General features: G+C 37.3%; 1 protein-coding gene across 1 annotated transcript in view; it reads left to right on the forward strand.

Annotated features, from left to right (window-relative positions):
* Positions 1–14501, forward strand: part of LOC130900700 (uncharacterized) — a 254210-nt gene that overhangs the window by 213173 nt on the left and 26536 nt on the right. Inside the window, 21 exon segments of the mRNA XM_057811483.1 lie at positions 12–653; positions 705–1019; positions 1083–1412; positions 1472–1774; positions 1832–2137; positions 2196–2843; positions 2899–3207; positions 3265–4209; positions 4273–4593; positions 4651–4971; positions 7601–7915; positions 7973–8308; positions 8367–8669; positions 8732–9037; positions 9092–9409; positions 10579–10899; positions 12381–12695; positions 12752–13378; positions 13446–13751; positions 13810–14124; positions 14177–14500. Coding sequence (XP_057667466.1) covers positions 12–653; positions 705–1019; positions 1083–1412; positions 1472–1774; positions 1832–2137; positions 2196–2843; positions 2899–3207; positions 3265–4209; positions 4273–4593; positions 4651–4971; positions 7601–7915; positions 7973–8308; positions 8367–8669; positions 8732–9037; positions 9092–9409; positions 10579–10899; positions 12381–12695; positions 12752–13378; positions 13446–13751; positions 13810–14124; positions 14177–14500 — 8226 coding nt within the window.

Genomic DNA, 14501 nt, shown 5'->3' on the forward strand with positions numbered 1-14501 from the left:
AATTTTTTTAGAAGAAGTTATAATTCCTCCAACAAATCCTTGTTCTCCGTCTCCGTGCGGTTCTAATTCAATATGTAAAGAAGTCGGCGAAACGCCGGTTTGTACTTGCTTAGAAGGCTTCGTAGGATCACCGCCGAATTGCAAACCGGAATGCATCAGCAACTCCGAATGCGCCACTCATTTGGCTTGTATAAATCAAAAATGCAAAGATCCTTGTCCGGGAATATGCGGCCAAAACGCGGAATGTAGAGTAGTTAGTCACACTCCGAACTGCGTTTGTTTACCAGGATACGAAGGAGATCCTTTCAACTATTGTAACCTACCGATACCAAAACCAAGTGAAATACTATCGCCATGCAACCCGTCTCCTTGCGGTTCCAACGCTGAATGTAGGGAACAAAATGGAGCCGGGGCGTGTATATGTATCAAAGGATATTTAGGAAATCCTTATGAAGAATGTAGACCCGAATGTTCTATTAATTCCGATTGTCCTTCGAATAAGGCTTGCATGAATAATAAATGTAGAGATCCTTGCCCTGGAACGTGCGGTCCGAACGCATTATGTCAAGTTATAAATCACGTACCATCGTGTACTTGTAACATTGGATATACAGGAGATCCTTTCAGGATCTGTATCGTACAACCTAACGAACGTAAGTTTAAATTTCATATACGTAACTTTGACTTATATGAAATTATTTTAGCTGTAATCGAAGAAACTACGAATCCGTGTCGAAATTCTCCTTGTGGACCAAATAGTCAATGTCAGGAAGTTAATAAACAAGCAGTTTGCTCTTGTTTACCAGAATATGTCGGTTCTCCGCCATCTTGCAGACCCGAATGTGTCGTCAGCACGGAATGTACTCCGAATAAGTCTTGTATTAATCAAAAATGTACTGATCCGTGTCCAGGAACATGCGGTATTGGTGCGACTTGTCAAGTAATCAATCATAGTCCAATTTGCTCTTGTAGACTGGGTAACACCGGTAATCCGTTCACAAAATGCTATCCGCTACCACGTAAGTCGACGAAATAATCGAGAAAATTTTATAACAATATGTTTTTCCTTAAATTATTTGCAGCACCTCCAGCGGAACCAATAGATATAATAGACCCTTGTATTCCGAATCCCTGTGGTCCTAATAGTCAATGCCGAAATCGATCTGGTTCCCCTGTATGCTCCTGTTTACCTGATTTCGAAGGAAGTCCTCCAAATTGTAGACCAGAATGTACCATCAATTCGGAATGTCCCAGTAATTTGGCTTGTATCAATCAAAAATGTAAAGATCCTTGTATCGGAGCGTGCGCCATAAACGGTTTATGTAACGTCATCAATCACGTGCCTACGTGTACATGTCCCGATGGATATACCGGAGATCCATTCAATATTTGCGTTTTGAAACCACCAACACGTATGTAAATCTAATATTCGTTTATGAGAAATATTTATAACAAATTTAACAAATTTTAGAACCAGTTGAAAATGATCCTTGTAACCCGTCCCCGTGCGGACCTAATGCTGAATGTTCCAATGGAATTTGTACTTGTATTGACGAGTATCAAGGAGATCCTTATACAGGTTGTCGACCAGAATGTATCATTAGTGACGATTGTGCGAAAAACAAAGCATGTGTGAAACAAAAATGTGTAGATCCTTGTCCTGGTACTTGTGGTCAAAACGCTGAATGTTCCATATTTAATCATATTCCTGTTTGCTCTTGTATATCCGGATACACTGGAAATGCTTTCGTCTTATGTAACCGAATAGTCGAAGGTAGGCTTTATACTTTTTTATTTTTCTGAGATCCACCTTCATTTATGTGTATTTTAGCTCGACCTTTGACTAATCCTTGTCAACCATCACCTTGTGGTCCAAACAGTGAATGCAGAGAAATAAACCAACAGGCAGTTTGTTCTTGTCTACGCGGTTACATTGGTTCTCCGCCAACTTGTAGACCGGAATGTATATCCAGTTCTGAATGTAGTTTAATACAAGCATGTGTCAATCAAAAATGTATAGATCCTTGTCCTGGAACTTGCGGACTGAACGCGAAATGTCAAGCAGTCAATCATAATCCTATTTGCAGTTGTCCGCCTAGATATACCGGTGATCCGTTTACAAGATGTCTAATTATCGGTAAATGTTAATTCAAATAAAATATTTGGTCAAACAACACATAAATATTTGTTTTTAGTTCAAGAACCAGTTGAAGTACCGACGAATCCTTGTCTACCTTCTCCGTGTGGACTGAATTCTGAATGTCGAGAAACAAACGGATCGCCATCGTGTTCTTGCTTACCAGAATTTCGAGGCACCCCACCCAATTGTAGACCAGAATGTACTAGTAACAGCGAATGTGCCAACAATTTAGCTTGTATCAATAATAAATGTTCTAATCCATGTTCTGGAATGTGTGGACAAAACGCAGAATGCAGAGTTATAAGTCACACGCCTATTTGCAGTTGTACACAAGGTTTTACGGGAGATCCTTTCATATCATGTCACTTAATACAAATTCAGCCTCCCGTTGAAAATCTGTCACCTTGTGTACCATCACCTTGCGGGGCAAATGCTGAATGTACAGTGAGAAATCGTGCAGGAGCGTGTACTTGTCTACCTGAGTATATTGGTAATCCTTATGAAGGCTGCAGACCTGAATGTTCATTAAATACAGATTGTCCATCGAACAAAGCCTGCATCAGAAATAAATGTGTGGATCCTTGTCCTGGTACTTGTGGACAGAACGCCAATTGTCAAGTTTTAAATCATTTGCCATCTTGTACTTGCATCCAAGGTTATACAGGTGATGCATTCAAATATTGCAGCTTACAACAACAAGAAAGTAAGTTTCCACTGAAACTATTTGTCCTCTGATTATCCTAACGCTTCTATTTCAGTTGTCGAACTTAAAAAACCATGTCAACCGTCTCCTTGCGGACCAAATAGTCAATGTAGGGAAATTAATGAACAAGCTGTATGTTCTTGTTTACCAAACTATATTGGCAGTCCCCCAACTTGTAGACCCGAATGTACCATGAGCTCAGAATGTTCTCAAAATAAAGCTTGCATCAATCAAAAATGCGATGATCCTTGTCCGGGTTCTTGTGGGTTAAATACCAAATGTCAAGTAGTTAATCACAGTCCTATATGTACCTGCAAAGTTGGATTCAGTGGAGATCCTTTCGCTAGATGCTTACCCATACCAAGTAATGCCTTTAAGATTTACTTTTTCTGTAAACGTATCTTATTTATTTATATTTTAGATCCACCTGTGAATGTACCAATAGAACCAATACGTGACCCATGCGTTCCGACTCCATGCGGATCTAATTCAATTTGCAGAAATATCGGAAACTCTCCGTCTTGTACTTGTATACCAGGATACATTGGCAGTCCGCCAAATTGTAGACCAGAATGTTCAAACAATTTCGAATGTGCGAGTAACTTAGCTTGTATCAGAGAAAAATGTATAGATCCTTGTCCGGGATCATGCGGGGCTCTAGCTCAATGTAATGTCATCAATCACACTCCAATTTGCTCATGTCCGGAAGGATATACGGGAGATCCATTCAGTTACTGCCAATTGAAGCCTCCGGAAGTAAAACCGGTTGAAAAAGATGCATGTAATCCATCTCCTTGTGGACCTAATGCTAGATGTGATGACGGCGTGTGTACTTGTTTACCAGAATATCGCGGTGATCCTTATAGAGAATGCAGACCAGAATGTGTATTGAATAACGATTGTCCAAAAGACAGAGCGTGTTCTAGAAACAAATGTATAGATCCTTGTATAGGAACGTGTGGACAGAACGCCGATTGTACTGTTATAAATCATATCCCATCTTGTACTTGTCTCAAAGGATATATAGGAAACGCATTTATATTATGTAATAGAATACCTCCCGAAGTACCTAAGAATCCATGTCAACCAACTCCGTGCGGTCCAAACAGTCAATGTAGAGAAATAAACGGACAAGCGGTATGTTCTTGTGTAATAGGATATCTCGGTAGTCCACCAAATTGCCGACCAGAATGTATAGTATCCACTGAATGTCCATCAAATCAAGCTTGTGTCAATCAAAAATGCGTAGATCCATGTCCAGGTACTTGTGGTATCAATACAGAATGTCATGTCGTTAAACATAATCCTTTATGTAGCTGTATTAGAGGATATTCTGGAGATCCGTTTTCAAGATGCGTACAAATATGTAAGAATCACTTTTAAATATAACATTTTGGATAATATCAAACTTGATTATATTGAATTTTAGCACCGGAGCCCGAAGTACAAATAGATCCCTGTAATCCATCCCCGTGCGGTCCAAATTCTCAATGCAAATCTATTGGAGATTCGCCTTCTTGTTCGTGTTTACCAGAATTTGTTGGCACCCCTCCAAATTGTAGACCCGAATGTGTCAGTAACTCGGAATGTGCTAATAACTTGGCTTGCATCAATCAGAAATGTCAAAATCCTTGTAGCAACGGAGTTTGCGGTCGAAATGCCGAATGCGCAGTTGTAAGCCATACTCCTAACTGTATTTGCATCAATAATTATATAGGAAATCCTTTTGTACAATGTATCCCGCCGCAACGTGAGTTTTTTTATTAAAACAATCCAATACTAGATCATTTTCAATATCTAATTTCAGAACCGCAAGTTTTGGAAATTATAAGTCCATGTACCCCATCACCTTGTGGAGCCAATGCGCAATGTAGAGAACTAAATAACGCCGGATCGTGTACTTGTTTACCCGATTTTATCGGTAATCCTTACGAAGGATGTAGACCCGAATGTGTTATTAATTCAGATTGTCCATCGAACAAAGCGTGTATTAATAATAAATGTAAGGATCCGTGTCCTGGAACTTGTGGGCAAAACGCCAATTGTCAAGTTATCAATCATCTACCTTCTTGTAATTGTTTATCTGGATATAGCGGAGATCCTTACAGATATTGCCTGGTTACTGAAAGTAAGCTAAACGTCGTTAAATATTTATATAAATACAATAATTGTGTTGCTAAGCAAAAAACTCTAGAACTAATAAAGCTTTTTCTTTAATGTCCCTTTGGTAAAAGCTCTTTCTAGAGACAAATATAGAAATAAATTTATTTTAATCTCTCAACTGTCGTTATAATCTTTTACGCAAGTGTGATTTGAAGAAGAATGTCTTCACTTTTACGATGGCCACTCTCTATATTTTGAGAAGCTAGGAAATGAAAACTCGTTACTTCTTGGGTGTACCATGCCCTTAACCCCAAAAAGGTTTAGCGAGTTTAGCGTTTCTAACATGAAATTTTTGAAAATTTAAATAATGGAAACTAACATTCTGCAATAATAGCAGATGATGAAGTCATATCAGGATTCATCGAAACTAAGAATACGGAAAAGGTAAAAGTCTGTTAGCAGTTTTATTTCATGGTATAGTAAGCATAACATTTGCTAAAGAGCTCGTACGATCTAAACTGGTATTTCAGGATAAAATCATCGAACAAGTCTCACAATTTAAATACCTGGGTATGGACCTGTCGAGTTATCACGACCCAGTGAAGGACCTAAGAAGCCAGATCAACAAAGCGACTGCCGTATCGGGCTGCTTAAGGCAGGATCTATAAGACTTGTATCAGGCCAATCATGACATACGGAATACAAACTAGAGATGAAACCAACAAAACGAAAAGCATGTTTCGGGTAGCTGAAATAAAAACGCTCCGAACTATGGTGGGAATAACAAGAATAGATCGAATCAGGAATGTGGGGTGCAAGACATCGTAAGATGGGGGAGACAAAGAAAAAGATACTGGTACGCCCACGTGAGAAGAATGGAAGAAAGTAGACTGCCACGCATCGTAATTGAAGGGAAACCAATAGGGAAAAGAGAACCCGGAAGACCACCTAAGAGATGGATGGACAGCTGGCAGTCCACCTCCTAGGAACTGATACAGAGGAACCTGCAAAACTAACAGATCATGAGATCTTAAAAATAATAAGAAGAAGAAGCATTGGTGAAAACAATTAAGTTTAACAAACAGTTACAGCAAACCGCTAAAATACAAAATATTTACCTGCACCTCTTAAATCAGTCACTGCTCAAAGTCTAAAGTTGCATCGTATGTATGTATCGTCACAATTCACAACAGACAGTATTTTACATGAACATAATTGTTGCAGTCATTGAACATCCACTTTATTCATCTGATTTGGTGATGTGTTATTCTTTATGTAGTGAAACATTTACGTGAAGGACGTTTCACGAAGAATCGGCTGGATGAAGCAATTGAGAGATAACTGTGTGTGGTGGTTACTTTAAGCAAAAATAGATCAATTTTCCTAAAAAATTATTTTTTTTGGCTTTAAGAAACTTAGACACAAAAGGAAATATTACGCCACAAGGGAACAAAATTTCGGAAGATGACTTCGTATTTTGTTACGATAAACTTGGTTCAATGATTGCAATGGAATTACGTTTATAATGAGTAATGTTTATTCATAATCCCGCTCCAAACTCTCTCAACGCGCCTTCTAGAGGCTCTCGATACTAATGGATGCGACAGAAGTGATAGCCATCCACACTCTCGATTTATTCAGTTACTCGATACGTCTACTACAAAAAGAACGTAATTTAAATTATGTTTATACCGAAAACGAATTTAATTGAAGCATTTTCCTAGTGTCTCAAAATATTTAGCATCACCCTCGTAAAGTCTTTTCTAATAAAGCCACGTTTGTGCAAATTGGACAAGTGATAATTTTTGCTTCTAGACTGAAAAAAAGAAATAAAATTTATCTTTTCTACACAAGATTTCTTCAAATATTGTGCTGTAGAAGATGAATTTATATTTTGCAAAGAATTAGTTTAATAGCTGTAATGGAATTACAAAATTATGTTTATAATGAGTTTATTCATAAGTCCGCTCTAGACCGTCGCGAGGCGTCTTCCAGAGGCTCTCGACACACACACACACACATACACACACACACACACACACACACACACACACACACACACACACACACACACACACACACACACTCTCGATTTATTCATTTACTCGGTACGTCTACTACAAAAAGAACGTAATTCAAATGAAGTTCATACCGAAAAGTCACCAATAATGATTTTTTTAATTCAATTTCTATATATTTATAATGCAATACCACACAAAAATTATTCATTACACTCCACAGACTTCACTAGTAGTAGATTATAGTTTAGTTTTCTTATATGTATGTATGTAAAAATCATTTAAAATTTCACAAATTTGTCATGTACGGATGAAAATACATTAATTTAATAATTTTGTACCATTATCTTGATCAGGCTCATCAATTTTGACGATTTAATTTCGGAGAAGTCTGAGAAGCGTCTACCATATCGGCAACGTAAATAATTTAGTTTTATTACTAAATGCAAAGTTACCATCAAAAAGTTGTCATAGAAAGATTTTAAAATAGTTGAACTATTTTAATTATTATATATATTATTATCATTCCAAAATAAATAAACCTTCATTCAATATAATATAAAGCAGAATGCTCTTGAGTTTTAGCAATACCAGATATATCTCAAAATTGAATCTAATCAATTCTATTTGTTATAGCGGTTAGTCTCGAACCCTCGAATCCTTGTAATCCAACACCTTGTGGTCCTAACAGTCAATGTAAGGAAGTTAACAAACAAGCAGTTTGTTCTTGTTTACCAAATTATACAGGCAGTCCGCCATCTTGTAGACCGGAATGTACTGTGAGTTCAGAATGTGCGCAAAATAAAGCTTGCATCAATCAAAAATGCGGAGACCCTTGTCCAGGAACATGCGGTTTAACTACAGTATGTAACGTTATCAATCACAGTCCGATTTGTAGCTGTCAATCAGGATTTACTGGAGATCCTTTCACGAGATGTTACCCAATACCTCGTAAGTTACGAGAATTATATATATAGACACGACAAAACGCTTTTATTTCCGTTTTAGCTAAACCAGTAATACAACCGGAACCGCCCGCTATAAATCCATGTGTACCTTCACCTTGCGGTCCGAACAGTATATGTAGGGAAATAGGTTCGACGCCATCTTGTTCGTGTTTGGAAAATTATATAGGATCTCCACCAAATTGTAGACCTGAATGTACAATCAATTCCGAATGTTCTAGTAATTTAGCTTGTATTAATCGAAAATGTATAGATCCATGTCCTGGTTCTTGCGGAGCATTCGCTATTTGTACAGTTATCAACCACACCCCGACTTGCTCTTGTCCCGAAGGTTACATTGGAGATCCTTTCAGCTACTGTCAAATCAAACCCCCAACACGTGAGTTAATCGATTTGATTCGGTTGACTTTCAAATCTAACTACGTATATTTTTTTAGAAGAACCTGTTGTTGCGGATAAATGCAACCCTTCACCTTGCGGACCTAATGCTGATTGTAATGACGGCGTTTGTAGTTGTTCACCTGAATATAAAGGAGATCCTTATAGGGAATGTAGACCTGAGTGTGTCTTGAATAATGATTGCCCAAGAGATAAAGCTTGTGTTAGAAATAAATGTAAAGATCCTTGTCCTGGAACGTGCGGTCAAAACGCGGAATGTTCGGTTGTTAATCACGTTGCGATCTGTAGCTGTTTACCAGGTTACCAAGGCAACGCTTTCGTAATCTGCTCGAAACCACGAGGTACTATTTTTTTTTTTTGGAAAAATATATATGTATTAATGAGTTATATATTTGAATTTTAGTACCACAAAACGTGAACCCATGTAACCCAACACCTTGCGGACCGAACAGTCAATGTAGAGAAATTAACCAACAGGCTGTTTGTTCTTGTGTTCCCGGTTTCTTAGGTTCGCCGCCATCTTGTAGACCCGAGTGTGTTTCTAGTTCAGAATGCGCATTAAATAGAGCTTGCGTTAATCAGAAATGTATAGATCCATGTCCAGGTACCTGCGGGTTGAACGCCGTTTGCCAAGTTGTCAATCATAATCCAATTTGTAGCTGTCAACGTGGACAAACTGGTGATCCTTTCACAAGATGTCTACCAATAAGTAATTGCTTTAAATAAATACAATCGAAATATGTCTATATTTTTGATATTTTAGGTATAGAACCCATAATACAGATTAATCCATGTGAACCTACGCCTTGCGGTCCAAATTCCCAATGCAGACAAATAGGTGATTCACCTTCGTGTTCTTGTCTACCAGAATTTATAGGCGCGCCTCCCAATTGTCGTCCCGAATGCGTTAGCAACTCTGATTGTACAAGTGATAAAGCGTGTATAAATCAGAAATGTAAAGATCCTTGCCAAGGTATATGCGGACAAAACGCTGAGTGCCGAACGGTTAGCCACGCTCCAAATTGTATATGTATAGGAGGTTACCGTGGTGATCCTTTTATTCGTTGCGATCTACCACCATGTAAGTCTATCGTCGCCCTATTAGCTGCTGTATAAAATCCCTAATGTACCTAAATTGCTTTTTTACTAACCTATTTATAATTTATAACGGGAGAAAAAGATTTTTGAATCAACAGGCAAAATGCAATATTTTTATTTTTGATTTCTTCCAAAACAATTTACAAAATACACGCAGAAATAGATATAATCTTTTAGTGACGTGACATCTGTCACCGACGTCGTTTCGTACCATAACCTTACACATCTGTCATATCTGTCACATCTGTCAAACACCAGAAGTTCTATTTAAAACTTAAAACTTTGGTTTGTGCTTTGTATGAATTTTTCTGATAAAACCGTTTTTAGTATTGTCATGAAAATAATTTTAAAATTAACTTAAACCTATCCTGCCCACATGATGTTAGACGAGAATTTAAACAATCGAGAGATTTATGCAAATATGGGATCAAAAATTCTCACTTATGAACAAAAGTAAACGCGAAATCTTAGCTACAAGATTTTTTTAAACGTTCGACATTCAGAACATCGGTAGAAGTTGAATGAGTCAGACCCCCAAAGCGTCCATCAAAAGCGGATGTTCAAGTCACGACGTAAGACGATGTTGATCGTTTTCCATTATCGATATCCATGTCATAGTCATCGTCCGCATTGCTTTTAATCTACAAAAATCGGTTATCCAAATATCAAAGGACGATCTACAGTGTAATCAGAATATCAGCGACCATATTTTTATTGCTTACGGTAATTCCAAATACAACTTCAACGTTAAATCGAAACTGAACTGGCCATACACACATAAAAGTCAACAAAGGATTATAGAAATGGCAGAAATTACCAAAGGAAAAGAAAGAGTACAAAAAATGATTAACGGAGAATGAAAACTAAAATCCCAGTACTCCCTGTAATCAGAAGAAGAAGTGACTGCTTCAACTCTCACATACAAAATTATCAACATATAGAAACCACAACGATAGATTTGTGCTTTTATAAAACCGACTCCTATTTTTTCCATTAGAAACCAAATGATAAAACAGAAGTGACGTCACTAAATAAATATTAATATAAGTAGTGAAGTACCACTATAAAAACGTTGCAAGTGCTTATTTCATCATTTCAGTTATAATATAGAAAAACACGATTTAATTTCAAAACAAAACGATTCCATTTCAGCTCTACCTTCAGAAAATATTTCACCGTGTCAACCGTCTCCGTGTGGAGCAAACGCCGAATGTAAAGAACAAAATGGCGCTGGTGCCTGTATATGTTTACCGGATTATTTCGGTAATCCTTACGAAGGATGTAGACCCGAATGTGTTATTAATTCAGATTGTCCATCGAACAAAGCGTGTATCAATAATAAATGTAAAGATCCTTGTCCCGGAACGTGCGGACAAAACGCCAACTGTCAAGTTGTCAATCATCTACCTTCTTGTACTTGTATATCAGGATATACTGGAGATCCGTTCCGTTATTGTACGGTGTTTATTGAAAGTAAGCGCATTTCAAACAATTAATGTTTTGTTGAATAATCTATAGTTTGTCCAAACACAAATTTGAATTTGAATCATAGAATGTGTCTCATAAATAATGTCGTAATCTATGGTTTCAACTCAAGGTTCAGCAAGCTCTTTGAGACCTCGGTAAAACTGATATCGTTTCTTTCTATTTAAATAGACTTTCTGGAATGTTGGTTCCAGTGAAAACTTTTTTTGTAAGTTTCCATAGTGTGTTTCGACTCAGTTCAAAATACTTTTTTAAATAAGATCGCTCATACTTCCATTCGTCTTTTTTCTAAGTGATTTTCTACTTGAAATTTTGATTTTCCTGCAGCTTTACGTACTATTTAAAACTTGCTACATTCCTATTCCTAATAACTTTAATAGACTTTAAGCGTTTACGTGACCCTTCCAAATTTTCCATAATCAAACTAGAATTCACAACAGATTTCACAAAATACCAAGCAACTAAACTGAACTGGTGAGAAAACACAGATTGAACCTCTTTAAACTTATTTTCGGTGAAATTTGTCGGGAAGAGCTTTTTTTAACACGCCTATTTTAGAGTTTTGTAGCTTTTTACTGTTACTATATCCCACCACTTTAATAGCGTTCGTTAGCCGAGATGGCTAGGGCGTCAACCTCCGGATTCGCCGATCATGGGTTCAAATCTCTTATAGGCTGTAAAAAAAATTTTTGCGACAAATTTTTTTTTTAAATTATCATCGCAAATTTTCTGTTTGCATCGAAACAAATTTTACAACTGTATGCCCTCTGCTGGAGGTTTATTATACTACCTGCATCAGTATTATTTTAGAATTATCACCTTGAATTTTATTACGTCGTTCGATAAGAATTTCAGATCCGTACACCCTCTGCTGGAGATTTACATTACTAATGACTGGAGCTTGGAGAGAATTTTTTGACAATAAATCGAACTTGAAAGTGGAATATGAATATAGTTTAAAAAAAACTAACCTTTCAACGCGAATCAAAGTTGATAATTTTTAAAATAATCTTAAAACAATAATGAATGAAAAATTTTTATTTGATATGCTCTGAAAGCGTGTTTTAAAGATTTTTAAACTATATTTACTTTTGAAAATAAATCAAAATTCCCAACTTTTATTATACGAAATTATAGATCATATGATACGGCTATTTAATCACAGGGCTTTGGACCAGTCCAAACCTTTTTTTTTTTCAATTATTGTTGAAGTACGAATATAATGTTCATTTTGACAGCATCAACGATTATAGAAATTGAAACCTCATCATATAATCATTCATTATTTGAGTATATGGAACAAATAAACTGATCTGATATAAAAAAAAACAAAATAGAGTACATAATTTCGGTATATTGTTATAAATATTCCTAAAACTATACGGAAATATTCAACAAAACACTATTACCAATATAGTTTATCAATATACTTGACAGTATATAATAAATTGTTTGTTTTATGAAAAAAGAAATACCAGAGGAACCTTCGAACCCATGTCAACCGTCACCTTGTGGACCAAACAGTCAATGTAAAGAGGTTAACAAACAAGCGGTATGTTCTTGTTTGCCTAATTATATCGGTAGCCCGCCAGTTTGTAGACCAGAATGTACGGTTAGTTCAGAATGCGCACAAAATAGAGCATGTATCAATCAAAAATGCTCCGACCCTTGCCCGGGAGCTTGTGGATTACAAACCAAATGCGACGTTATTAACCATAGTCCGATTTGTAGTTGCCAAGTTAGTTATACCGGCGATCCATTTAGCAGATGTTATCCGATACCTCGTAAGTTGCTAAATATTAATTCTTGATCATAAACGTAACTCAATACCCTATTTTAGCACCTCCAGTTGAGCCGGTAGTTACAGATTTCTGTTCGCCAAATCCATGTGGACCTTATTCTGAATGTAGATCTACCGGAAGAGATTATACTTGTGTTTGTTTACCTAACTACTTTGGTCAACCGCCTAATTGTAGACCAGAATGTACCATTAATCCTGATTGTTCGTCAAACTTGGCGTGTATCAACCAAAAATGTGTAGATCCTTGTCCGGGATCTTGCGGAGTACAAGCATTATGTTCGGTAAGGAACCACATACCGGCTTGTACTTGTCCTGAAAAATACAGTGGTGATCCTTTCACTTATTGTTCACCGCAAGTTATAAAACAGCCTGAGGAAATCGAGCCTTGTAACCCATCGCCTTGCGGACCAAATGCTCAATGTGATAATGGAATATGTACTTGTTTACCAGAATATAGAGGGGATCCTTACACGGGATGTCGACCCGAATGTTTATTAAACCAAGATTGCCCTAAGGATCAAACTTGTATAAGAAACAAATGTAAGGATCCTTGTCCTGGAACTTGTGGGCAAAATGCAGAATGTACCGTTATCAATCACATTCCGACATGCTCTTGTATACAAGGATTCACTGGAAATGCGTTTGTTGTTTGTAATCCCATACCAGGTAATTATTTTTTCAAAAATAAAGATCACGAATCTTGCTTTTTCTATACCAAAATCTCAATTTTTAGTGGAAACTCCCAAAAACCCTTGCAGTCCATCACCCTGCGGACCCAACAGTCAATGTAGAGAAATTAACCAACAAGCAGTTTGCTCTTGCGTGCCAGGTTTCTTAGGTACACCGCCATTTTGTAGACCGGAATGTGTTTCTAGTTCAGAATGCGCGTTAAATAGAGCTTGCGTTAATCAGAAATGTATAGATCCATGTCCTGGAACTTGCGGCATTAATTCTTTATGTCACGTCGTTAATCACAATCCTATATGCAGCTGTCAAAATAGATATTCGGGAGATCCGTTCGTAAGATGTTTACCAATAAGTAAGTTTCAATTTCCACAAGTTACGATTGTCTATAACATACAACGTGAAAATTTCAGGAGACGAACCAAAAGAACCAGTTAATCCTTGTCAACCATCTCCTTGTGGTCCGAATTCGCAATGTAAAGCTATGGGAGATTCTCCTTCGTGCTCATGTTTGCCGGAATTTATTGGAAGCCCGCCGAATTGTAAACCGGAATGTATCAGTAATACGGAATGTCCTAATAATCTTGCTTGTATAAATCAAAAATGTAAAGATCCTTGTCCCGGAACTTGTGGCCAAAACGCGGAATGTAGAGTTGTCAGTCATACTCCTAATTGCGTATGCCTTCCCGGTTTTACTGGGGATCCATTCTTCCTGTGTAATCAGAATGGTAGGTTTCATTTATAATTTTAAAAACGAATCTTACAAAATCTTCGTTTCAGTTCAAACTTCGTTCGAAAGACCTACCCCTTGTTTGCCCTCCCCGTGTGGAGCTAATGCCGAATGTACAGAAAGAAACGGAGCAGGGGCTTGTAAATGTATTCCCGATTACATCGGAGATCCTTACGTGGGATGTAGACCGGAATGTACTGTAAATTCCGATTGTCCTTCGAACAAAGCATGCGTAAATAGTAAATGTAAAGATCCTTGTCCGGGAGCTTGTGGACAAAACGCTCTATGTCAAGCGGTTAATCATTTACCTTCTTGTACTTGTATATCAGGATATGAAGGGGATCCATATAGATATTGTACCATTCTAATAGAACG

This window comes from Diorhabda carinulata, chromosome X (genome assembly GCF_026250575.1).
Source record: "Diorhabda carinulata isolate Delta chromosome X, icDioCari1.1, whole genome shotgun sequence".
Lineage (NCBI taxonomy): Eukaryota > Metazoa > Arthropoda > Insecta > Coleoptera > Chrysomelidae > Diorhabda > Diorhabda carinulata.